This window comes from Aotus nancymaae, unplaced genomic scaffold, assembly GCF_030222135.1.
Source record: "Aotus nancymaae isolate 86718 unplaced genomic scaffold, 86718_ANA_hifiasm-v0.15.2.pri h1tg000053l, whole genome shotgun sequence".
NCBI lineage: Eukaryota > Metazoa > Chordata > Mammalia > Primates > Aotidae > Aotus > Aotus nancymaae.
Genome location: NW_026988467.1, coordinates 6951802 through 6978368, shown reverse-complemented (window position 1 = coordinate 6978368; position 26567 = coordinate 6951802). Strand labels below are relative to the sequence as shown.

Below are 26567 nucleotides of genomic sequence, written 5' to 3'. Positions count from 1 at the left end.
TTTTGTACTTTTTAGTAGAGACGGAGTTTCACTGTATTGCCCAGGCTGGTCGCAAACTCCTGAGCTCAGGCAATCTGCCCGCCTCGGCCTCCCAAAGTCCTGGGATTCCAGGCATGAGCCACCACGCCCAGGCTCTCTTCAGCAATCTTATGCAGTAGACATGCCCACTGTCCCTGTTCTCTAGGTAAGGAACCAGGCCCAGTGTGTCTGCCAGCTGCATGACAGCAGGAGATGATACTTTGTTCTCCATTTTATCCCCAGCACCTGGGTCTGCACCTGAGACACAGTCACTCCATAGATATTTGTAGAGGGAGGGGATGTGTTTGCTCAGGATCACACAGCTTGTAAATGACAGAGCCGCCTCCGGGTTGGCTCACTGTGTGAACATTCCGGTTCATAGCGTGATCCTACTACAAGGCACGCACGTGTGTGTGTGTGTGTGTGTGTGTGTGTGTGTGTGTGGCCACAGGAGTTCACTTGTCAGAGCTCTGAAATGAATGCACGTGCAACGCTGGGAGCGTAGTCACTGAAGCCCCTCCTGAGCCGTCACTAATCAGACATTCATGTGGAACATCCTGTCTCGCCCAGATTGTTTCCTTGGGGTGAAATTCAGGTACAGAGTCTTGGTATTTGTCAAGTGTTTTAGGAAATTTAAATGACTCAGTTTCTTGTTCTGCTGCTGCTTAATCTGCTGAAAGCCTGAGTAGTTGTGGGTCAGAAAACAATTTTTGCATTTTATTTATTTATTTATTTTTGAGACAGGGTCTCGCTTTGTCACCCAGGATGGAGTGCAGTGGTGCAGTTTCAGCTCACTGCAACCTCTGTCTTCCAGGTTCAAGCAATTCTCATGCCTCAGCCTCCTGAGTAGCTGGGACTACAGGCGTGTGTCACCATGGGCCAGCTAATTTTTTGTAGTTTTAGTAGAGACGGGGTTTTGCCATGTTGGCCAGGCTGGTCTCAAACTGCTGACCTCGTGATCCACCTGCGTTAGCCTCCCAAAGTGCTGGGATTACAGCATGCATCACTATGGGCCAGCTAATTTTCTGTAGTTTTAGTGGACATGGAGTTTCGCCATGCTGGCCAGGCTGGTCTCGAACTCCTGACTCAAGTGATCCTCCCACCTTGACTGGGATTACAGATGAGCCACTGCGCCCGGCCTATGTTTTTACATTTTATATATTTCACGGAGAGTTACAAGCTTCAGCCGCGTGTGTGGGTCATAGGGTTGGGGCTAGAAGATGATGGGTTCTGTTCTGCGGGTGTCAGAAGCCACGTCTCCCCTCCCTGCTGCCTCTTCAGAGCTCCTCCTTCTTGGATGTGGTGTTATTCTAGCATTCTCTTTCCTGCCTTCCCAGATTAAGTACGGATGTTTTACAAGATTGGTTGAACCATAATGATACAAATAGAATCCAAAAGAAATGTCAGGGAAAGAATGGAAACTTTGTTTTCATTGATAGTTAGAACCTGCCCTGAAGCCCTGTGTTCGATACTCCTGCCCGTACCTTTGTTATGAATGTGATTCATGTGCCCTGAGGGTGGCCAGTGGGGTTAACTTCTGCATTTCACTGCCCAGTTTTGCTTTTTTAGCACATGGAACTGAACTGATCTTGCATTTGCAGCAATGAATTGGATGTGTTAGGTTGACTTGAATGAAATTGCCCTTTTTTTTTTTGAGATGAAATTTCACTCTGTCACCCAGGCAGTGGTGTGATCTCGGCTCACTGCAACCTCTGCCTCCCAGGTTCAAGTGATTCTCCTGTCTCAGCCTCCCTAGGAGCTAGGATTACAGGCACACACCACCACACCCAGCTAATTTTTTTACTTTTAGTGGAGAGAGAGTTTTGCTATGTTGGCCAGGATGGTCGCAAACTCCTGACCTCAGATGATCTACCTACCTCAGTCTCCCAAAGTTCTGGGATTACAGGTGGAGCCACATCGCCTCACCAGATGCAGATGCTCAAGCTTGAACTTCCCAGCCACCCGAATGTGAGCCACAGAAGCCTTTTTTCTTTTAACTTAGCCTCAGGTCTTCCTTTGTAGCACACTGAATGAACTGAGACAACACAGAAGTGGTTCATTAGGCAGGACTCGAGCCCTGGTGGGTGGAGTTTGCACAGGCACTGAAGGGAGGGGAAAGGTGGGAGCAGAGCGGGGAACTGGCGGGACCTCCCAGGGTAGGTGACCAGGTCAGCATGTGTGGCATGGGTGTGAGGAGCACAGGATTGGAAGTCAGCTTGAGTCCACATAGTGTCCATTGCTAGGCTGAATGGATGCATGGGGTTTTCCAGTGCTATGTCCAATCACCTTGGGCCCTGGTGTAGAGCACAGGTTTCTGAGTTCCGTGCTCGGTAGACTGAGTCTGTACCTCCAGGAGTGGAGCCTGAGAAATCCATACCAGCCAGCTAGGTTTGCAAACCACTGATAGGCCACCTTCCCCAGGTCTGCAGACTGTCTGTGTTGGAATCATCTGGCTGTGCTCAGTCAAAATACAGATCACTGGCCTCTGCCCCCAGAACCACCAAGTCAGAAATTTCTGGGGATGGAGCTTGCAAACCATATTTTTAACAAGCTTCCAAGACTATTTTTGGCACACTAGAATTTGAGAGCCACTGCTGTAGTCAGTGAGGAACTTTCGAGAGCATAACTCTTGGAGTGTGTGTGTAGTGGTTGTTACGTATATTTAAGGTACTCTAAGCCAGTCACAGTGGCTCACACCTGTAATCTCAGCACTTTGGGAGGCTGAGGCAGGTGGATTACTTGAGGTCAGGAGTTTGAGACCAGCCTGGCCAACATGATGAAACCCCATATCTACTACAAATATAAAAATTAGCTGGGCATGGTGCCATGTGCCTGTAATCCCAGCTTCTCAGGAGGCTGAGGCACAAGAATCACTTTGAACCCAGGAGGTGGAGGTTGCAGTGAGCTGAAGTTGTACCACTGCACTCCAGCCTGGGCGACAGAGCGAGACTCCATCTCAAAAAAAAAAAAAAAAGCCGGGCGCAGTGAATCGCCTGTAATCCCAGCACTTTGGGAGGCCGAGGCAGGCGGATCATGAGGTCAGGAGATCGAGACCCTCCTGGCTAACACAATGAAATCCCATCTCTACTAAAAAAAAAAAAATTAGCCGGGTGTGATGGCACACGCCTGTAGTCCCAGCTACTTGGGAAGCTGAGGCAGGAGAATTGCTTGAACTCAGGAGGCGGAGGTTGCAGTGAGCCGAGATCGAGCCATTGCACTCTAGCCTGGGTGACAAAGTGAGACTCCATCTCAAAAAAAAAAAAAAGGTACCGTGAAAAACTCTACTGACTAGAGACACATATGAGTTTGTCTCAGAAACTAGCCTGGACTAGTAAACAAGGAAGCCAGAGGTCACCAAACATCAGGGACAGCCCAAACACCCAGCTGCTGAGTGTGGGCACCAGGGCCAGGTAGCGCAGAGGGAAGTGGATACTTGCTGCTCAGCAAGTGTCCATTTTCTCTCTCTCTCTCCTTTTTTTTTTTTTTTTGAGATGGAATCTTGCTTTGTCACCCAGGCTGGAGTGCAGTGGAGTGATTTCGGCTCACTGCAACCTCCACCCCCTGGGTTCAAGTGATTCTTGTGCCTCAGTCTCCTGAGTAGCTGGGATTACAGGCATGTGCCACCATGTCCGGCTAATTTTTGTATTTTTAGTAGAGACGGGGTTTTGCCATGTTAGCCAGGCTGGTCTCAAACTCCTGACCTCAGGTGATCCACCCACCTCGGCCTCCCAAAGTGCTGGAATTACAGATGTGAGCCACCACATCCAGCCCATTTTCTCTTCTTTACAGCCCCCGATCTCTTTCCCATTGGGTACAGATCGGTGGGTTCACAACCTGTTACCCCACCTCCCCCAGCCAAGTATGTGGACAATGCAATCTAGGCTGAACAGGTGCCCCTTCTTGGAGTTTGAATGGTGAGCAGAGGGACAGTGATGCTAATAGTCGCGGCTCCGGTCCATCTGTCCAGGCTGTTTTGCAGTGGGACTGTTGTGGTTCCTATTTCCTGGTCTCCAGCTGCCTTGGCTTCCCAGCTGTTTCCAAGTCAGTTCCATAAGTTCCCTATAGCTTTCCAATCAGTTTCCTTTTGGTAAGTTACCTAGAAAGAATTTCTTTTGCTTGCAATCAGAGAACCTTGACTGTTATTCATAAGGAGCAGAGGAAACACTTGCAGTATAAAGGCAGGATCCCCTGAGAGCTGGGAGACTTGTAGGAGAGGCCACCCTCAGATTAGGGAGAAGATGTTGAAAGAACAGCAGGGCCAGCCTGAAGCTGGGGTTTCTCAAAGGCACAGGTGACGAAAGTGAGGGCAAAGTGCTGTCAGCTGAGAACCTTGCACATGACTTTGGATATCCAGAAGTCAAATCTAGATTTGTTGGGTTCATCTATTTTTCATATTTTGATGTTTTGCTTTAAAAAATTCCTTTAAAAAAAATTTTTAAAAAAAAATTTTTAGACATGATCCTGCTCCATCATCCAGAGTACAGTGGCTGGAGTGCAGTGGCGTGATCATGGCTCACTATAGCCTTGACATCCGAGGCCCAGGTGATTCTCCCACCTTAGGCTCCCAAGTAGTTGGGACCACAGGCACGTGCCACCATGCCTGGCTAATTTTTTGTGGAGACGGGGTTTCCCCATGTTGCCCAGGCTAGTTTCAAGCTTCTGGACTCAAGTAATCCTCCTTCCTTGGCCTCCCAAAGTGTTGAGATTACAGGTGTTAGCCACTGTGCCTGGACCCCCAAAATTCTTTTTTATTTTTGTTTTTTTTTGACGGAGTTTCACTCTTATTGCCCAGGCTGGAGTGCAATGGCGCGATCTTGGTTCACTGCAACCTCTACCTCCCGGATTCAAGCAATTTTCCTGCTTCAGCCTCCGGAGTAGCTGGGATTACAGGCACCTGCCACCACACATGCCTAATTGTTGTATTTTTAGGAGAGACAGGATTTCACCATATTGGCCAGGCTGGTCTCGAACTCCTGATCTCAGGTGATCCAACCACCTTGGCCTCTCAAAGTGTTGGGATTATAGGCATGAGCCACTGCGCCCAGCCCTCAAAATTCTTAAGTAAAGTTCCTTTTGACCATTTTAGATGATCTTAGGGGAATGAAAGTTTGGGGAAAGAGACTGGGAAAGATGTGGCCCATTCCTAGGTGAGCCTAGCTGGAGAGGTTGTCTGGGAAACCTGGTTGGGTGTTTTCAGCTTGATAAAAGCAGGATTTTAGATAGATTTCCCTAGCAGAGCAAGCTGAATTGAGTGGGAGGGAGCAGGGCAGAAAGGAAATGAGATGTGAGAGGCAATTCTGAGAGGTCCTTCCCTGCAATGGATGAGGTTGTGTGAGGTTGAGAGGTTGAGTTTAGGATAGCGAGGGGTGGAGCTGCACTTCATATGTGATGATGTCACAGCATGCATGTAACCACTGTGAACTGGGGTGGGCGTGGTGGCTCATGCCTGTAATCCCAGCACTGAGGGAGGCTGAGGCAGGTGGATTGCTTGAGATGAGGAGTTCAAGACCAGCCTGAGAAACATGGTGAAACCCCGCCTCTGTGCCAAAAAAAAAAAAAAAATTACAAAAAGATAGCTGGGAGTGGGTGGCATGTACCTGTGGTCCCAGCTACTTGGGACGCTGAGTGGGAGAATTGCTTGAACCCAGGAGGTGGAGGTTGCAGTGAGCCAAGATGGCGCCACTGCACTTTAGCCTGGGTGAGAGTGAGACCCTATCTTTTAAAAGAATAGAGAAACCTGCTGTGAACTGGACATACAGTGGAGGAAGGATAGAGAAGGAGAAGGAGTCAGCAGCAACTTTAAAGTATACAAAATTAGCTTCTGGAAGAATGGAGTGTTATTGACAGAAATTGGTTTCTGGTTTTGGGGAAGAAGATACAAGTTGAGTATAAATTTCAGAGGCAGTAGGATACTCACTATGAAAATATCTAAGGAACCATTGTTCATTTTGTTGGCTGTGATAATGTTCTTGTGGGTATGTTAACAAGGTCTTCCGTACAGAGATCTCTGTTAGAGGTATCTACTGAAGTATGTTGGTCTTCTGTATCCATGGGTTCCATGTGTGTGGATTCAACCAACCATGGGTTGAAAATATTCAGAAGAAAACAAAAAGGGTGTTTGCCTGTGTATTAAACATGATTTTTTTTTCTTTTTTTTTGAGAGGGAGTCTCACTCTGTCACCCAGGTTGTTGTGCAGTGGCGCAATCTCAACTCAACTGCAACCTCTGCCTCCTGGGTTCTGATGATTCTCCTGCCTCAGCCTCCTGAGTAGCTGGAATTACAGGCGCCTGCAACCATGCATGGCTAATTTTTGTATTTTTAGTTGAAACGGGGTTTCACTGTATTGGCTAGGCTGGTCTCGAACTCCTGATCTCGTGATCTGCCCGCCTCGGCCTCCCAGAGTGCTGGGATTATAGGCGTGAGCCACTGCGCCCGGCCATGAATTTTTTTCTTGTCATTATTCCCTAAACAATACTGTACAGGTTGAGCAGCCCAAATCTGAAAACCCAAAACCCAAAATGCTACAATATCTGAATCTTTTTGCACACCACACAGTACCACAAGTAGAAAATTCCATAGCTGACGTCATGTGGCAGGTCGCGGTCAAAATGCAGTCACAGCTTTGTTTCTTGCACAAGATTAGGCAAAATATTGTACAAAATTACCTTCAGGCTATGCGTATAAGGTATATATGAAACATAAACGAATTTGGTGTTTAGACTTGGATACCATCCCCAAGATCCCTCATTATACATATGCAAATGCCCCCAGACTGAAAAATTCTGAAATCTGAAACACTTCTGGTCCCAGGCATTTTGGATAAGGCAATGCTCAACTGTGTAACAGCTATTTTCGTGGCATGTATGTTGTATTAGGTGTTATAAGTAACGTGATTTACTTAGTGACATGATTTATAAGTGACATGATTTAAAATGTATGGAGGGCTGGGCATGGTGGCTCATGCCTGTAATTCCAGCCTTTGGGAAGCCAAGGCAGGCAGATCACCTGAGTTGAGTTCAAGACCAGCCTGGCCAACATGGTGAAACCCCATCTCTACTAAAAATACAAAAATTAGCTGGGCTTGGTAGCACACACCTGCAGCCCCAGCTACTGGGGAGGCTGAGGCAGGAGAATCACTTGAACCTAGGAGGCAGAGGTTGCAATGAGCCAAGATCATGCCACTGCACTCCTGCCTGGTCAACAGAGTGAGACTCTGTCTCAAAAAAAAAAAGAAATAAAGTGTATGGAAGCTGTGCATAGGTTATATGCAAATGCACCATTTAATATCAGGGAGTTGAGCATCCTTGGATTTTGGTATCCAAGGGAGGTCCTAAAACTGATCTCCCATAGAAACCAAAGGACTGCTGTGTTTATGGATGAAACAGTGTGATGTCTGGAATTAGCTTCACAATACTCCAGCAAACAAGCAGGAAGTTGGCAGGGACACAGAAAGCAGGCACCCAGCTCCTCACCTATCTCCCATCCCTTTTCCTCCTCCTCTGCACCTCACTTCTATATGTGGCCCCATCAGCCAAAAACTCCGAAGTTTCTCCAGACTTTCATTCCCTCTGTCTAGTTGCTAATGAAGTCCTATTTCCCTGCAAATCCCTTAAATGTCTCCGTGGGACACTGCCTGGTTCAGCCCTCACTGTATCTCATTGTAGATACTGCGGTAGCTGTAACTTGTTGAGTTGCACCCGCCTTACTCCAGTCCGTTCCGTCTTTATTAAAAGCAGGATTTTATGTTGAATGCACAGACAGCCCTGTGAGGTGGGCGTACTGGCCAATCCTGCTGATGGCTCATCAGGCTCTGCAGTGAGGCTGGTTGTGAGGCTGGTTTGGAAGACCCAGGTCTGCCTGAGTTTTGCAAAGCCCATACTGCACTGCCGCCTCCAACTATCAACCTGGCGAGTCAGTTTTTTAAGTCCTTGTAGGTAAAGGACCCAGCCTGACTAGCAATTTAATAAGTACCAGTGGATGTGAGGCACCACATCCCGTTGGTGGAACTCACTAAAGTAGCCAACATTAATACTCAGAATATTGAGTATTCTGAGAGCTAGGATTGCACCATTGCTCTGCAGCTTGGGCAACAGAGGGAAACCTTGTTTCTAAAAGAAACAGAAAACCTGCACTTAACTATGGAGAGACCTGAGTCAGGAAAGCACACCACAGTCACCATCATAAATGTGAATTCAGGTGATGTGAAGCTGCCTCGCCCTTTTCTCTTTAGAAAAGTAAACTCCAAGTCAAAGCTGAGAAGTTATTTTTTCTGAATTAAAGCTGGGCAACCTGAATTATTTTACAATGTATTATGCAATATTAATATACACACAAAATATAACTGTAATGTGAATTAGCACATCTGGAAAACAATTGGACACATCTGGTGCTGGGCAGTTCTGCTCATGAGTGTCTCTCTAGAGCAGAGATCAGCAAACTTTTTCTGTGAAAGGCTAATTGGAGATACATAGAGAAGATACAGTTACACATTTTTTTGCTGTTCTCATTATATGTGGATCAGATTCAGTTTTTTGGAGAGCAGCCTGGAAATACATAATGAGTTCTTAAATAAAGTATATATATATATATATATATATATATTTTTTTTTTTTTTTTTTTTTTTTTGAGACGGGTTTTGTTCTTGTTGCCCAGGCTGGAGTGCAATGGTGCGATCTCAGCTCACTGTAACCTCCACCTCCTGGGTTTAAGCGATTATCCTGCCTCAGCCTCCCGAGTAGCTGGGATTATAGATGTCCACCACCATGCCTGGCTAATTTTTCTTTTTTTGAGATGGAGTCCCGCTCGGTTGCCCAGGCCGGAGTGCAATGGTGCCATCTCAGCTCACTGCAACCTCTGACTTCCAGGTTCAAGCGATTCTCTTGCCTCAGCCTTCTGAGTAGCTGGAATTACAGGTGACCACCACCATGCCTGGCTAATTTGTGTAGTTTTAGTAGAGATGGGGTTTCACCAAGTTGGCCAGGCTGGCCTTGAACTCCTGACCTCAGGTGATCCGCCCGCCTCAGTATGGGATTATAGGCGTGAGCCACCGCGCCTGGCCACCTTTTTGTTTTTTGTTAAGAGATGGGGTCTCACTCTTGTCACCTAGGCTAGAGTGCAGTGGTGCAATAGCTTGCTGCAGCCTTGACCTCCTAGTCTCAAGCGATCCCTCAGCCTCCCAAGTAAATGGGACCACAGGCTCACACCACTGAACCCCTGGTAATTTAAAAAAAAAAAAATTCACTATGTTGGCCGGGCTGGTTTTGAATTTCTGGCCTCAAGCAGTCCACCTGTCTTGGCCTCCCAAAGTCCTAGTATTATAGGCATGAGCCACCACACCCAGCCAAAAAAAAATTTTTTTTGATGGGGTTTTGCCATGTTGCCCAGGCAGGTCTTGAACTCCTGGCCTCAATCTCTTCTCCTGCATTGGTCTCCTAAAGTGCTGGGATTACAGGTGTGAACCACCACACCCAGCTGGTAACTATACCTTTGAGACACTATTCTAAGATGGTAGATTATATATTCCTCCCTAATGAGCTGTAATGTAGACACATGTTCAAAGCTAATGGACTAATTCCCATTCTTCTCTCCAAACCTTCCTTCCACAGTCTTTCTCATGGAGTACAAAGCAACGTGATTCTTAGGGTTTCTCAGTGAGAATCTAACAGCATTGCCCCTGCTTTCAAAATCCACCCCAGGGCCTGACGCGGTGGCTCACACTTGTAATCCTAGCACTTTGGGAGGCTGAGGCGGGTAGTTTGAGACTCCCAGGCTAGGTAACATGACAAAAACCCATCAGTATAAGAAGCAGAAAAAAAATTAGCGAGGTATGGTGGTGCATGTCTGTGGTCCCAGCTGCTCAGGAGGTTGAGGTGGGAGGATCACCTGTGCCCAGGAGGTTGAGGAAGCAGTGAGTGTGCTGGGAGCAGTGGGTTATGCCTATAATCCCAGAACTTTGGGAGGCCAAAATGAGAGGATTGCTCAAGCCCAGGAGTTCAAGACCAGCCTGGGCAACAAAGCAAGACCCCATTTCTACAAGAAATACGAACTTAAAAATTAGCTGTATGTGGTAGCACATGCCTGTAGTCCAAACACTTGGGAGGCTGAGGTGGGATCATTTGAGCTCAGGAGGTTGAGGCTGCAGTGAGCCAGGATTACACCCCGGCACTCCAGCCTGGGCAACAGAGGGAAACCCCATCTCTAAAACACCCAACCAACAAGAAGAAAGCCTGCACTTACCTATGGAGAGACCTTTGTCAGGAAAGCACACCACAGTCACTGTCATTAATGTCAATTCAGATGATGTGGAGCTGCCTCGCCATTTTCTCTTTAAAACAGTAAACTCCTAGTCAAAAACTGAGAAGTTTTATCTGAATTAAAGTGGGGCAACCTAAATTACTTTAAAATATATTATGCAATATTAATGTGCATCAAAACATGTAATTGTAATATTGTGAATTAGCACAACCTGGAAAACATTTGAACACGTCTGGTACCGGGCAGTTTTACTCATGGGTGTCTCTCTAGAGCCAAGATCAGCAGACCTTTTCTGTGAAGAACTAGATAGGGACTATTTTAAGCTTTGTGGCCCCTCGGGTCTCTTTTGCAATGATGCCACTCTACAGTAACCTCTGCCCTGGCAATGTGAAAGCAGAGACCATACATTAAACAAATGAGCATGTCTGTGTTCTAGTCCAATATATTTATAGAAACCGTGTTTGAAATTCATGTAATTTTCTCATGTCATGAAGTATATGTTAAAAGGTAAAAATCGTATTTAGCATGTGGGCTGCTCAAAAGCAGCAACAGGTTGGACTTTCTGGAAATCAGTTTGCAGACCCCTGATCCAAAACAGCTCCATCCAGTGGGACTTGCTGTGCCGAGGAGAACTTCTGTGTCCACTGTCTCCTTGCAGCAGTCGTCAGCCACGTGTGACTGCCGGGCCCTTGAGAACTGGCCGGTGTAACTGAGGATCTGGATTTTTAACGCTGTTTGATTTTCAGCATGAATTTTCATTTGCATTTGAGCAGCCCCATGTGGCTAGTGGCTACCATATTGGGTAGCACAGGCGTACAGAGGCTCTTGTACGTGTGTGGCAGGAAGCAGGGACAGAAATAATCATGACAGCATTGTTTTTAAAGAGCAAAAACAACTGATGGCATTTTCACACAATGGAAAATGATTGTAATAATAGCAAACATTTGTTGAGTGCTCTCTTCCCACCAGGCAACGTTTTAAGCACTTTACATGTTTTGATGAGTTGGAGAAAAAGTGTAACCACATACCTCATTGTTAGGTAGTAGTGAAAATGAATAAACTATAGCTACATAGACCTGCAAGGATGAATGAATCTTAAATATACAAGGTTGCATGAAAAAGCAAGTCACGGCCGGGCGCGGTACCTCACACCCGTAATCCCAGCACTTTGGGAGCCTGGGGCAGGTGGATCACTTGAGGTCAGGAATTCAAGACCAGTCTGGCCAATATGGTGAAACCCCATCTCTACTAAAAATACAAAAATTAGCCAGGCTTGGTGGCAGGCATCTGTAATCCCAGTTACTTGGGAAGCTGAGGCACAAGAATCGCTTGAAGCTGGGGATCTGAGGTTGCAGTGAGCCAAGATCACACCACTGCACTCTAGCCTGAGCAACAGAGTGAGACTCTGTCTCAAAAAAAGCAGGTTATAAAAACTGCATGCCATGTGATACCTTTTTTAAAACCCTAAAACCAAGCAAAAACCAAGCAAAATGAAACAACACTGTTCAGGGGAAATAAATGGTAGAATATTATCAAAGCAAGGGAATTCAGGCTGTGTTACTTTTGGGGGAGAGAAGGTGCCACCAGTGAGGGCCCACTGTGTTGAGGGACAGTGGCATTCCAGACCTGTTCACATTTCTACTCCTCCGTAGTAAAGGGTTTATGAGCAGGATGTATATTGACTTAACAGAGCTTTCAGGGCTGGGCGCAGTGGCTCACACCTGTAAATTCCAGCACGTTGGGAGGTCGAGGCAGGTGGATCGTGAGATCAGGAGTTGAGTCCGGCCTGACCAACATGGTGAAACCCCATCTCTACTAAAAATACAATAATTAGCCGGGTGTGGTGGTGTGCGCCTGTAATCCCAGCTACTCAGGAGGCTGAGGCAGGAGAATCGCTTGAACCTGGGAGATGGAGGTTGCGGTGAGCCGAGATCGTACCACTGCACTCCAGCCTGGGCAACAGCAAGATTCTATCTCAGAAAAAAACCAAAAACAACAACAACAAAAAAATCTCAGAGCTTTCAGGTAGTAAAAACAGTGACCATTGTAGCTTCCCCCAGTTAGTTTGAATCTGATTTCCATTCACATTTAAGCAGATGTTCCATTAGCAGAGGGGTTTATGTTTGTTGCCTTGGTTGGGTACTTTGGATTAGAGAACCACTGTTATTTTTTCCAGTTCAGGAACAAAGGGTTAAAACCTTTTGCTCCAACTTCTTGTTTCATTAAATCTACTGATGACAATGAGTTGAATGTTATCACAATCTTGCTGAGAGAATTAGGTTGGAAATGAACATCTGAAAACTGTGAAATAACAAATAGATGTACTTACTCATGGTTTGTCACTAGAGTGTTCATTAAAGGAAAAATCCTGATGACACTGAGGGTATAAGGACACTTCATTCGGAGTATTCCATCCATAAATTAATAACTTCAGAATTATGCAGTAGTTAATGGTAAGTTGAATGCAAAGTGACAGTTTGCTCCTGAAGATTAGGTTTTGCTGTAGCAATCCTAGTAGCCAGTAACTGAGCTTATTGTTGAATAATGTGTGAAGCTTTTCTGTGTAATATGTGCTCCTTTGACTTTTTTCCTTATGATTCCGTCTTCGTTCTTTCCTGTATTACTGACATGGGTTTATCTTTTCTCCCTTTAGAGAGTTTTGAGGTGACAGTCACCAAAGAAGGTGATAAAGGGTTCTTTCTTCCCCTCTTATGAATATTAACCCACTAACTTTGTTTATAAAATTGGGAATCAGCCCTTAAACAGAAGAAACTGTCATGCTCTTTTATCCTTATTTATTCTCCTACTTTGTTTCTATTTTAAAATATATTGATGGAAATCGTATGTAACCAGACCCTTGGTTAGAAATATCTGGAAATCAGACATCCATTTGAACTGTATGGAAAATACTGTACATTTTTGTTGACTCCAACTTCAGAGATTTGCTTTGTAACAATTTTCTATTAGTTGGAATTGTGGAAGATGCAGTCTTATTTTCATGTGAAATACGTTTTGTGGAGTTTTACATAGACATCAAAACATTTATGCTGTTCTCCCATGGACAAGAATGGAAACAAGGATTTTTAACTCCTAATTAAGCTTGTGAGCCAATTTAGATGTAGTGAAGTTTCCAGGCTGGTGTCTGTTTCAGGGTTGATAGGATAAAGTCCGAAACAAAGGCAAGTCTAGCCAGTCCCTCCCCGTAATAGAAACTGTATCTTAATCGCGGGTGATGGCTGTTGAAATGGATGCCTGACAAGTTGGTATTTCTACCTTTCTCATTGAGTAGTTCGTTTTGATTCCCTAATTTTAGCCAGGCTCATTGCACAGGAAGACTTGTTTCCTTTGATTTTTTTTTTTTTTGACAGAATTTCTGTAATTACGGTGCTGATCCTATATCTCACATTTCCTCCTTTCTCAACATGTAACTGCGTTTTAGCTTCTCTCTGGTCCAAATCAAACTGGCCACCAGCTCTCCCAGAAGTTTGGGCAGCGCTGGTGTTCTCAGGCCTGGCTGTGTGCTAATGAGACTCCTTTTACCCTCGAGCTATCTTAAGTGCTCCTGTGGAATGCCTGTCTATATTTTCTTCTCTTTCTCTTTTGTATTCCTGCATGAATGGATGCAAAGTAAACAAGTTGCTTGGAAAGCCAGAATCTGCTTCATCTTACTAAAGCCCCAGAACTTCCACATGTTTAAAGCACAGTGCCCCTGCTTTGTCCACGAACCCTTCAAACCCCTGGCTGCCGAATTGTTGTCATTTATTTTCTTTGGGGGTGGAGAGGCGGGAGGAGGGCAAGGTGCAGAAGGTCTGCGTGGTGGGAATTCTAACCTGTTCTGCTTTGACTCCCTAGGTGAGATTTGTGGATTTAAAATTCACGGGCAGAATGTCCCCTTTGATGCAGTAGTAGTGGATAAATCCACTGGTGAGGGAGTCATTCGCTCCAAAGAGAAACTGGACTGTGAGCTACAGAAGGACTACTCATTCACCATCCAGGCCTATGACTGTGGGAAGGGACCCGATGGCACCAACGTGAAAAAGTCTCATAAGTAAGCAAGCCGGACAAAGAGTGAAAGTAACCCACCGAGTACATGTGTGTGTGCAGAACGAAGATAATAGTGACTGTTGCCTGCTCCTCAAAATTGTGTTTTTGGAATATGAGGCAGAAGATAGTTCTCAAATGTCCACAGTTAGATTGTAAACTCTTGGAGGGCAGGAATCACATCTGTTTGTCTACCCTTGCATACAGCTTCTAGCAAGAACCTTGCTCACATTAGGCCTGTTAGGTATTTGTTTGTTGTTTGCTTGTTTGTTTTTGAGACAGGGTTTTCCTCTTGTTGCCCAGGCTGAAGTGCAGTGGCACGATCTTGGCTCACCGCAACCTCTGCCTCCCGGGTTTAAGTGATTCTCCTGCCTCAGCCTTGCAAGTAGCTGGGATTACAGGCATGCACCACCATGCCCGGCTAATTTTGTATTTTTAGTTGAACTCCCAACCTCAGGTGATCCGCCCACTTTGGCCTCCCAAGGTACTGGGATTACAGGTGTGAGCCACTGTGCCTGGCCTGGGTTTTGAATAAATGAATGAGTGAAGAATTTTATAGCACCAAATACTCTGTTAAAGAAATAAAGGCTATATACATGAAAAATTTTTAAAGTCCACTTCTCCCTTAGGAAGGGAGGCTGATTTGTTGTCGTATTTATTTTGTCGTCGTATTTATCTTTTGCTATAATTCCTAAGGGCATAAAATTGATCATTGTTGGCCGGGTGCAGTGGCTCACACCTATAATCCCAGCACTTTGGGAGGCTGAGGCGGGAGGATCGTTTGAGCTCAGGAGTGTGAGATCGGCCTAGACAATGTAGGAGACACTGCCTCTACAAAAAATAAAAAGTTAGCCAGGTATAGTGGTGCATGCCTGTGGTCCCAGCTACTTGGGAGGCTAAGGCAGGAGGATTACTTGAGCCCAGGAGGTTGAGGCTGCAGTGAGCCATGATTGTGCCACTGTACTTCAGCCTGGGTGACAGAGTGAAACCCTGTTTCTAAAAACAAAAAATTGGCCAGGCATGGTGGCTCATACCTGTAATCCCAGCACTTTGGGAGGCCAAGGCAGGAGGATCACCTGAGGTCAGGAGTTCATGACCAACCTGGCCAACATGGTGAAACCTTGTCTTTACTAAAAATACAGAATTAGCTGAGAGCGGTGGCACGCTCCTGTATTCCTAGCCATGCGGGAGGCTGAGGCAGGAGAGTCACTTGAACCCGGGAGGTGGAGGTTGCAGTGAGCCGAGATCATGCCATTGCACTCCAGCCTGGGCAAAAAGAGTGAAACTCCTTCTCAAAAAAAAAAAAAAAAATGTAGTGACTGCTGGTGGAAGTAGGCTGACCCGCCGCCATAGTCCTGAGTGTGTTGCTGCGCCTCCTGCCAGTGAGGCACTGCAGATGTCACAGAGAGGGCTTTGGACAACACAACATAGAACAGGGGTCCCAAAACCCCAGGACATGGGCCAGTACTGGTCCGTGGCCAGTTAGGAATGGGCCACATAGTAGGAGGTCAGCAGTGTGTGAGCCCACCAGCACCACTGCCTGAGCTCCCCCTCCTGTGAGATCAGCAAGCAGCATCAGGTTCTCAGAGGAGCGCGAACCCCATTGTGAACTGTGCACTTAAGGGATCTAGACTGCGTGCTCCTTATGAGAAGTGAATGCCTGAGGATCTGAGGTGGGACAGCTTCATGCCAAAACCATCCTTTCACACCCATCTGTGAAAAAATTGCCTCCCATGAAACCAGTCCTTGGTGGCAAAATGGTTGGGGACCTCTGGCGTTCTCAAGTGTCTACAATTAAATTGTAAGCTCTAGTCTTTTCTAGAGGTCTAGAATTTTCTCCACCACTTGCTAGCCCTTTAGCATTGGGCAAATTTAATTTTCTTGAGTCTGTTTCTTTTTTTCTTTTTTTTTTTTTTGAGGCAGAATCTTGCTCTGTCACCCAGGCTAGAGTGCAGTGGTACGATCTTGGCTCACTGCATCCTCCACCTCTGGGGTTCAAGCGATTCTCGTGCCTCAGCCTCCCGAGTAGCTGAGACTACAGGCACGCGCCACCACACCCGGCTAATTTTTGTATTTTTGGTAGAGGTGGAGTTTCACCACGTTGGCCAGGCTGGTCTTGAATTCTGACCTCTGGTGATCCTCCCACCTCGGCTTCCCAAAGTGCTGGGATTACAGTCGTGAGCCACTGTGCCCGGCCTTGAGTCTCAGTTTCTACTTAGCACATGTACTAAAGAAGGGTATGTGGGGGAGATGGTGTCACATACCCCATTGAGAGGGGCAGGCCGATGGCACTGGGATGAGAGGCTCGTGGTCAGCAGAGGGTGCTGTGCGCCAGTGTGTCACTCCTCTTTTTCCACCGTGTAGTACTATTGTTTCCCTTGAAAAGGTCATAGTTTGACCGAATACCTTGTCTGACGCAGAAGCAGTCCTGGCCATTAGCCCTTAAAACCTACAGTTTTATTGGTAGCCAGGTCTGATGACACCCTAATTTTCTTTTTCTTTCTTTCTTTTTTTTTTTTGAGACGGTGTCTCACTCTGTCACTAGGCTGGAGTGCAGTGGCATGATCTCAGCTCACCGCAACCTCTGACTCCCGTGTTCAAGCGATTCTCCTACCTCAGCCTTCTGAGTAACTGGGACTATAAGCACGTGCCACCACGCCCGGCTAATTTTTGTATTTTTAGTAGAGATGGGGTTTCACCATGTTAACCAGGCTGCTCTTGATCTCCTGACCTTGTGATCCACCCGCCTCAGCCTCCCAAAGTGCTAGCATTACAGACGTGAACTACTGTGCCTGGCCAACACCCTAATTTTTTTGATAACTGAACTGGGGGTGGCAGGTGGCAGCCACAGCCTGCCCCTCTTGAGCGCTTCCATTTGTTGAACCAGGACCAGGTGATGCCATGATCTCTAGCCTGTTCTCTAGAAGTAGGGCAGAATTCGCTTCAACTCTCAGAATCAAACCATTTCATGCTTTCTCTGTTTCTTACCCCTTCTTCCCTTGGCTCTATTTTTTCTGGATTTTGCAACAAAATATGTTTCAGCTTTATAATTGGAGAGCAAACAGATGTCTGGTATTGTTTATCTCCCTTCTGCCTGTCCTGTCCCATATTGTCAAAGAAAACCCCAAGTCTCTTTTATTTTAGATGATTGCTTTTTTGCCTTATTCTTAGGATATGGAAGAATCGACCCAAATCCCTCTTTTAACTTTATGTTATCTCCACACTGAATGAAAAGCAGTGAATAGCTTGGTTTAATTTTTGACTTCATCATATGAATTTCATGAAATGAGGAAATTTTAAAGTAGGGCAGAATTGATATGTTTTGGGTAAACACATATACACACTGAAAACAAGCAAAAAAAAAAAAATATTTTTCTCCCTCCCTTCGTCCAGAGCAACTGTCCATATTCAGGTGAACGATGTGAATGAGTACGCGCCCGTGTTCAAGGAGAAGTCCTACAAAGCCACGGTCATCGAGGGGAAGCAGTACGCCAGCATTTTGAGGGTGGAGGCCATGGATGCCGACTGCTCCCCTCAGTTCAGCCAGATCTGCAGCTACGAAATCATCACTCCAGACGTGCCCTTTACTGTCGACAAAGACGGTAAGAACGGAGGAGCCAGCTTTCCTTAGCAAGGGCACGCAGTCGCTGGGCAGACAGTCCCTGCTAACCCCACCAACTTTACACCCCAGCTTCTGTGCCTTGCCAGAACTTCCACAAAACTCACAAGTTGGAGACCTAACCTGGTGTGTGTTTGCTTTTAATTGTGAAAACATTTAAGTTTCTACTTTGTCCCCGACAGCTTCTTCTCTGAAACCTGAAAGTCCTGTGTTCTCTTCTGGGGCTCACCTCTTTTCTGCTTTCCCACCAAAATCAAATAAAAATCCCCCACCTGGCATGGATTTATTTTTTTAATCTTCTTAACTTTCAATCCACATACATCTGAATGACACCTTTAAATTTAGTTTGTCTCATCTTCTATTCTCCATTAAGTTTTTTGTTTTTGGTTTTGTTTTTTTCTTTTTTTGAGACAGTCTCACTCTGTTCCCCAGGCTGGAGTACAGTGTGCAGTCTCAGCTCACTGCAACCTTTTCCTCCCGGGTTCAAGCAGTTCTCCTGCCTCAGCCTCTCAAGTAGCTGGGATTACAGGCACCTGCCACCATGACCAGTTAATTTTTTTGTGTGTTTTTAGAAGAGACGGGCTGTTACTATGTTGGCCACGAGCTCCTGACCTCAGGTGATCCACCAGCCTTGGCCTCCCAAAGTGCTGGGATTATATGCGTAAGCCACTGTGCCCGGCCATGTCCTCCATTAAGTTAGAAAGTTAGAATCTTGTCTGTCAATCTAGTTAGTTGTTTGGGGGAAAAAAAAAATCTTCTGACACATCTTCTTCTTCTTCTTCTTTTTTTTTTTGCGAGAAGGTCTTGCTCTGTTGCCCAGGCTGGAATCCAGTGGTGCATTATTGCTCCCTGTAACCTCCAACTCCTGGGCTCAAGGGATCCTCCTGCAACAGCCTCCATAGTAGCTGGGACTGCAGGCACACACCTGTAGTCCCAGCTACTTGGGAGGCTGAGGTGGGAGAATCGCTTGAACCCAGGAGGCAGAGGTTGCAGTGAGCTGAGACCACACCACTGCACTCCAGCCTGGACAGCAGATCAAGATCCTGTTTCGGAAAGAAAAAAAAGATAATACAATGTTTCTATTGTTAATGCATAGTCCAGAATCTTTGATGGAATTACAGGTATTGCAAACACTTTGCAGACATCCGCACTCATGTTCAAAAAGCAGGCTTCTATTCTAAGCAGGTGGCGGTGGGAAATCTCTCTTTTAATAAAGTAAATCTTTGAGCAGCGATCTTGTATTTAATATTTGAGGTACTTGAATTATTTGGTCTTTTTAATTCTCTTAATGTATGTAAACAGTTGAATCTGAATGTAAAGCCAGATGTAACGCTGGAAGAGTAAGTAGAGAGGGAATTGTGTAGCTCCTCTCTTCTGTTTAAACTCTTCAGGAGGATTTAGTGTGTGTTCGCACCCGGGGAAGACAGCTTGAGGGTTAAGCATCCCAAGCATACGTGTATTTCTGGGTCAGTATTTACAGAGTGTAAAGCGTATGCATTTTGTGTTTCCGCCTAGGACAACAAAAGTCAAAACAGCGTGGATTTTGGCTCTCACTGTTGTTTTTGCCCTCTGTAAGGTTATATAAAAAACACAGAGAAGTTAAACTATGGAAAAGAACATCAGTATAAGCTGACTGTCACTGCCTACGACTGCGGGAAGAAAAGAGCCACAGAAGATGTTTTGGTGAAGATCAGCGTCAAGCCCACCTGCACCCCTGGGTGGCAAGGTGAGCCCCATTCTCTCTGCTGTGCTCACATCTGTTCTTAAAACTGATATGCCAGGCCGGGCGCAGTGGCTCACGCCTGTGATCCCATCACTTTGGGTGGCTGAGGCGGGCAGATCATGAGGTCAAGAGATTGGGACCGTCCCGGCTAATAGGGTGAAACCCCATCTCTACTAATACTACAAAAAATTAGCTGGGCATGGTGGCACGTGCCTGTAGTCCCAGCTACTTGGGAGTCTGAGGCAGGAGAATCGCTTGAACCCAGGAGGCGGAGGTTGCAGTGAGCTGAGATTGTACCACTGCACTCCAGCCTGGGTGACAAAGACAGACTCCGTCTCAAAACAAACAGAAAAACCCTGGTATGCCACGGCAACCTAAAATGTGAGTTTTCCTTCTCCCATGCTGATGTGTGGACAATACAGACTGGAACAACAGGATTGAATATGAGCCGGGCACAGGCGCGTTGGCCGTCTTTCCAAATATCCACCTGGAGACGTGTGACGAGCCAGTCGCCTCAGTACAGGCCACGGTGGAGCTAGAAACCAGCCACATAGGGAAAGGCTGCGACCGAGACACCTACTCAGAGAAGTCCCTCCACCGGCTCTGTGGTAAGGAGACCAGGCGCTCCTGCGTCCAGCTGGCTTCGGCGAAGGTGGGAGGGACCTTTACAACTAGAAATACTTGTGTGTGTTGTGTTCATGATTTTTAACTGTGATAGAGAATCTAAATTTCTGAAATGAATTTTTCTGCCTTGCTAGCTAGTTTTCATCCTGGATGGGCTTCAGGGGTGGAGTGAGGAGTGTACGTCAGCTCCTCACGTCTATTGAGCATGTTGTGTATATGTGCATTTTAAGAACCACTGATGGGCGGTGGCGCACGCCTGTAATCCCAGGACTCTGGGAGGCCGAGGCAGGCGGATCATGAGGTCAGGAGATCAAGACCATCTTGGCCAGCATGGTGAAACCCCATCTCTACTAAAAATACAAAAATTAGCTGGGTGTGGTGGTGCGCACCTGTAGTCCCAGCTACTCAGGAGGCTGAGGCAGGAGAATCCCTTGAACCTGGAGGTTGCTGTGAGCTGAGATCACGCCACTGCACTCCAGCCTGGCGACAGAGTGATACTCCGTCTTAAAAAAAACAACAACAACAACAAAAAAAGCCAGTGATGGCCAGGTGTGGTGGCTTGTGTCTGTAATTCCAGCTGTTTAGGAGGCTGAGATGGGAAGACCATTTGAACCCAGGAGTTTGAGACCAGCCTGGGCAACACAGTGAGACCCCGTCTCTACAAAAAATAGAAAATTTAACTGGGCATGGTGACAGGCACCTGTGGTTCCAGCTACTCAGGAGGCTGAGGCAGGAGGATCACATGAGCCTCAGAGATTGAGGCTGCAGTGAGCTGAGGCACCATTGCACTCCAGCCTGGGCAATAGAGAGGGACCCTGTTTCAAAAACAGAAACATTGATTTGAAGGAAGGATTTCTCCAACACACATTGAGAACCATCCAAAAAGGGATTCTATAGGAGTACATGGAGTGAGATGTTTACTTAAGAACTGAAGAAAAAGGCCAGGCATGGGGTTCATGCCTGTAATCCTAGCACTTTGGGAGGCTGAGGCAGATGGATTGCTTGAGCCCAGGAGTTCGAGACCAGCCTGAGCAACATGGTGAAACCCCATCTCTACAAAAAAATACAAAGACTAGCTGGGCATGATAGTGCACACCTGTAGTCCCAACTACTGGGGGGACTGAGGTAGGAGGATCACTTGAGCCCAGGAGGTGAATGTTGCTGGGAGCCAAGATCACGCCACTGCACTCCAGCCTGGTTGACAGAGTGAGAACCTGTCTCAAAAAGATAAAAGAACTGAAGGAAAAAATATAGGTAATACAACAGCTTTCAACAAACATGAAGTAGAAAATCAAAACTAAAGATAGCCATATCTAACTTAGAATCTCAATAGACTTTATATATCACAATATTGTATGGAGAAATTGAGGGACAGAATTACTGGGAAACCCAGCAGAAGGGTAGGCCTCTGTCTTTACTGTCAGCTCTGGATATTTGTCTGGTTTATCTAAATGAAGGAGAGGTGAGGTGTGGATGGCTTTCATGAAAGATGCTGAGAGAATATTTAGTTGGCTGGTGATACAATCCCACTAAATGAAGCAGCCTCTTCATAAACTAGCTTTGCAGGAAGCATTTTCTTAAACTGATCAATCTTTTCACTAGCCTGATAACAACTCTGAGATTTAAGTAACTGGTTTTCTTATATAATTGAAAATTATCCGGATCACTTGAGGTCAGGAGTTCGAGACCATCCTGACCAACATGATGAAACCCTGTCTCTACTAAAAATACAAAAATTAGCTGGGTGTGGTGGCGGATGCTTGTAATCCCAGCTACTTGGGAGGCTGAGGCAGGAGAATCGCTTGAACCCAGGAGGTTGCAGTGAGCCAAGATCATGCCACTGCTCTCCTGCCTAGGCGACAAAGCTAGACATTGTCTAAAAAAAAAAAAAAGAAAGAAAATGATCACATGGTAAATAAACCAAAGGAGAAAACTAGACATTACGCTGCCGCAGCCCAACAATAAATATGCTGGGATGTTTGGCAACTGTGAATCCAAATATTCGTAATTGCTACCTAAATAAATTAGGAGGTCTGGAACATTTTCTGTTTTAAACCATGCATAGAATTATAATGTTTAAAATTTATTCTCTCATTTCATGGTATAAAGTGAAATTTTTTCCAGCAGAATAAAGTTAGGAAGAATAGAAAGAATTTAAGTGCTTACTATATATACCAGGCACTTTTTTTTTTTCCTTTTTTGTTTTTTTGATACAGAGTTTCCCTCTGTCGCTCAGACAGGAGTGCAGTGGAGCAATCTTGCTGTCTGCAACCTCTGCCTCTCCTGGGTTCAAGCAATTCTCCTGCCTCAGCCTCCTGAGTATCTGGGATTACAGGTGTGTGCCATGATGCCCAGCTACTTTTTGTATTTTTAGTAGAGATGGGGTTTCACCATGTTGGCCAGGATGGTCTCGAACTCCTGACCCCAAGTGATCTGCCTGCCTCAGCCTCCCAAAGTGCTGGGATTACAGGCATGAGCCACTGCACCTAGCCTGCAGGCGAGGTTTATAGTAGGAAAAGGTTAGGGACAGCCTCAGTGCCCCCTTGGGAGACTGGTCCGTAGGTGATGCTGTATCTGTACAAGGAAATGCTCTTCAGGCTGGGCGTGGTGGCTCACACCTATAAATCCCATCATTTTTGGAGTCTGAGGCGGGTGGATTGCTTGAGCCTAGGAGTTGGAGACTAGCCTGGGCAACATGGCAGAACCCATCTCTACAAAATACAAAAAGTAGCCAGGCACGGCAGCACGCACCTGTGGTTCCAGCTACTTGGGAGGCTGAGGCGGGAGGATTGCTTGAACTCGGGAGTTTGAGGCTATAGTGAACCAAGACTGTACCACTGCACTCCAGCCTGGGCAACAGAGTAGACCCTGTCTCAAAAAAGAAATACTATTCAGATATTTTAAATTGTACGATAGAAGACTATTACTAGGAATATGTATGTATTATGCTTATACATAGCAGGACTCCACTTTTATTTACTTATTTATTTTTGAGACAGGGTCTCACTCTGTCACCCAGGCTGGCATGCAGTAGCACAGTTACAGCTCACTGTGGCCTCAACCTCCTGGGCTCAAGTGAACCTCCCACCTCAGCCTCCCAAGTAGCTGGTTCTACAGGCATGCACTACCACACCTGGCTAATTTTTGTGTGTTTTGTAGAGGCAGGATTTTGCCATGTTGCCCAGGCTGGTCTCCAACTCCTGGGCTCAAGCGATCTGCCCACCTCAGCCTCCCAAAGTGCTGAGATTACAGGTGTGAGCCATCACACCTGGCCAGGACTCTATTTTTCTAAGAAAACGCATCATTTTTGTGTGTATTTCCCAAAGGTGGACTGGGTGTTTATACTCAAATGGTAGAATTTGGATCAGATTACAAGAAATGCTTCCTTTCCCTCCCTTAAACAAATCCATGATTGTTATTTATTTATTTTTATAATTTAAAACCCTGATTTTTGAAGAGAAGTAAATTGAAAGGGCCAAGCGTGGTATCTCAGGCCTATAATCCCAGCACTTTGGGAGAACAAGGCGGGTGGATCACGAGGCCAGGAATTCAAGACCAGCTTGGCTAACATGGTGAAATCCTGGCTCTACTGAAAATGCAGAAATTAGCTGGGCGTAGTGGTGCGCGCCTGTAATCCCAGCTACTCGGGAGGCTGAAGCAGGAGAATCGCTTGAACTCAGGAGGTGGAGGTTGCGGTGAGCTGATATCGTGCCACTGTACTCCAGCCTGGGCGACAGAGCAAGACTGTCTCAAGAGAGAGAAAAAAAAAGTAAACTGGAGCCAGCAGATTGCCTAAGTGTAAGGCAAGCACGTGCCTGGGGCTGGAGGTGCGCGAAACCTCTGGCTCCTCCTTGAGTTTCAGCAAGCACTGTGGCTTCAGGTGCGGCCGCGGGCACTGCCGAGCTGCTGCCATCCCCGAGCAGCTCCCTGAACTGGACCGTGGGCCTCCCCACCGACAACGGCCACGACAGCGACCAGGTGTTTGAGTTCAATGGCACCCAGGCAGTGAGGATCCCAGACGGCGTCGTGTCGGTCAGCCCCAGAGAGCCATTCACCATCTCCGTGTGGATGAGGCATGGGCCTTTCGGCAGGAAGAAGGAGACGATTCTTTGCAGTTCTGACAAAACAGGTAGGATAATATCTCTGCAAACTATGCCAGGCCCCAGTGTCCAGTGGGGTGGGTGCCTGGGGCAGGCTCCCTCTCCTTTCCCAGGGCCCCCTGCCAGGCCGGGTGCCCATAGGCCGTGCGCTATGCTGTGTGCCAGGGGCACTTCCTCCTCCAGAGCCACGGCCTGGGCATGTGCGTCTTTGCTGTTGTTGCTCAGTGGGGTCCCTGGTGACCACAGGCCCCACTGCTCAGAAAAGCCCAAGTGTGTCTGTTTCTAAGCCCTGCCCTGGCTCAGCTGAAGAGTTCATTTATGCAGATGAAATTCTGTTTTCAAAATCCATTCAAGAAATAGCTTTTATTTCTCCTTTGGGTCTTGAGTTGGCAATTTACCCACAGAAACTGCCTTTGCAGATATGAATCGGCACCACTACTCACTGTACGTCCACGGGTGCCGGCTGGTCTTCCTCCTCCGCCAGGAGCCTTCGGAGGACAAGAAATACAGACCTGCAGAATTCCACTGGAAGCTGAATCAGGTGAGTGAATTGAAAATACACTCATGGGGCCAGGCAAGGTGCTCACTCCTATAATCCCAGCACTTTGAGAGGCTGAGACGGGAGGATTGCTTGAGTCCAGAAGTTCAAGACCAGCCTGGGCAACACACTGAGATCCTGTCTCTACAAAAAAAAAATAAAACAAAATAACTGGGCCTGGTGGCACATGCTTATAGTCCCAGGTACTTGGGGAGCTGAGGTGGGAGGATTGATGGAGCCCAGGGGGTCAAGGCTGCAGTGAGCTGTGATTGTGCTCCAGCCTGCATTACTGAGTGAGACCACCATCTCAAAAGAAAAAGAAAACATGCTAATTATCATCTTCTAAGAGTAAGTGAGTACTGCAAACTTATACATGATTGGCTATGTATAGTCAGTGTATATTTATAATTTTATGATTTCTGTGTCTGTGGGTAATAGGGTAGCAATTTAAATCTACAACTTTCCACTGAAAGCCTACATTTTTTTCCCGTGTATTTTATATATAAAGTATTGCTATAAAAATTGTGTATTTTGGCCGGGCGCAGTGGCTCACTTTGGGAGGCTGAGGCAGGCAGATCATGAGGTCAGGAGATTGAGACCATCCTAGACAACATGGTGAAACCCTGTCTCTAAAAATACAAAAATTAGCCAGGCATGGTGGCAGGCACCTGTAGTCCCAGCCACTTGGGAGACTGAGGCAGGAGAATTGCCTGAACCTAGTAGGCGAGGGTTGCAGTGAGCCAATATCTTGCCACTGTACTCCAGCCTGGCAACAGAGTGAGATTATGTCTCAAAAACAAACAAAAAATTGTATATTTTATATTTAAAATACTGTTACTGAAATAAGCGTCATTTGCTTAAAATTGGGATTGAAGCTGGGCGCGGTGGCTCACGCCTGTAATCCTGGCACTCTGGGAGGCTGAGGCAGGTGGATCGCCTGAAGTCAGGAGTTCAAGACCAGCCTGACCAATATGGTGAAACCTTGCTTCTACTAAAAATACAAAAATTAGCTGGGCATGGTGGCATATGCCTGTAATCCCAGCTACTTGGAAGGCTGAGGCAGAATTACTTGAACCTGGGAGGCGGAGGTTGCAGTGAGTCAGGATCACACCACTGCACTCCAGCCTGGGTAATAGAGTGAGACTCGCTTCAAAAAATAAAAATAAAAATTGGCCTGGCACGGTGGCTCATGCCTGTAATCCCAGCACTTTGGGAGGCCGAGGCGGGTGGATCACGAGGTCAAGAGATCGAGACCATCCTGGCTAACATGGTGAAACCCCGTCTCTACTAAAAAAAAAAAAATAGAAAAATCAGCTGGGCATGGTGGCACATGCCTATAGTCCCAGCTACCCGGGAGCCTGAGGCAGGAGAATTGCTTGAACCCGGGAGGCGGAGGTTGCAGTGAGCCGAGATGGCACCACTGCACTCCAGCCTGGCGCCTGGTGACAGAGCAAGACTCTTGTCTCAAAAAATAAATAAATAAATAAATATTAAATAAATAAGTAAATTAATTAAAATAAAACTGGAATTGAGATCCTTGTGTTTATTTTTGCATCGTTTAAAGCCTTGGCCCCTAAACAGTACCAGGGAGCCCCAGGTGAATCAGCAGTTCTTGGCATCACAGGATGTCTTAAAATTCAAGGAACCAG

General features: G+C 46.4%; 1 protein-coding gene across 6 annotated transcripts in view; it reads left to right on the top strand.

Annotated features, from left to right (window-relative positions):
- Nucleotides 1–26567, top strand: part of CLSTN1 (calsyntenin 1) — a 110816-nt gene that overhangs the window by 69563 nt on the left and 14686 nt on the right. For 4 of the 6 annotated variants that reach the window (XM_064363222.1, XM_064363225.1, XM_064363223.1 and 1 more), the window contains exons 3-9: nt 12927–12956; nt 14126–14321; nt 17708–17916; nt 19510–19659; nt 20079–20264; nt 24161–24409; nt 24800–24921. In XM_064363222.1, the coding sequence (XP_064219292.1) occupies nt 12927–12956; nt 14126–14321; nt 17708–17916; nt 19510–19659; nt 20079–20264; nt 24161–24409; nt 24800–24921 (1142 nt within the window). The remainder of the gene's footprint in view (nt 1–12926; nt 12957–14125; nt 14322–17707; nt 17917–19509; nt 19660–20078; nt 20265–24160; nt 24410–24799; nt 24922–26567) is intronic. The other 2 variants (XM_064363224.1, XM_064363221.1) reach the window with 1 other exon arrangement.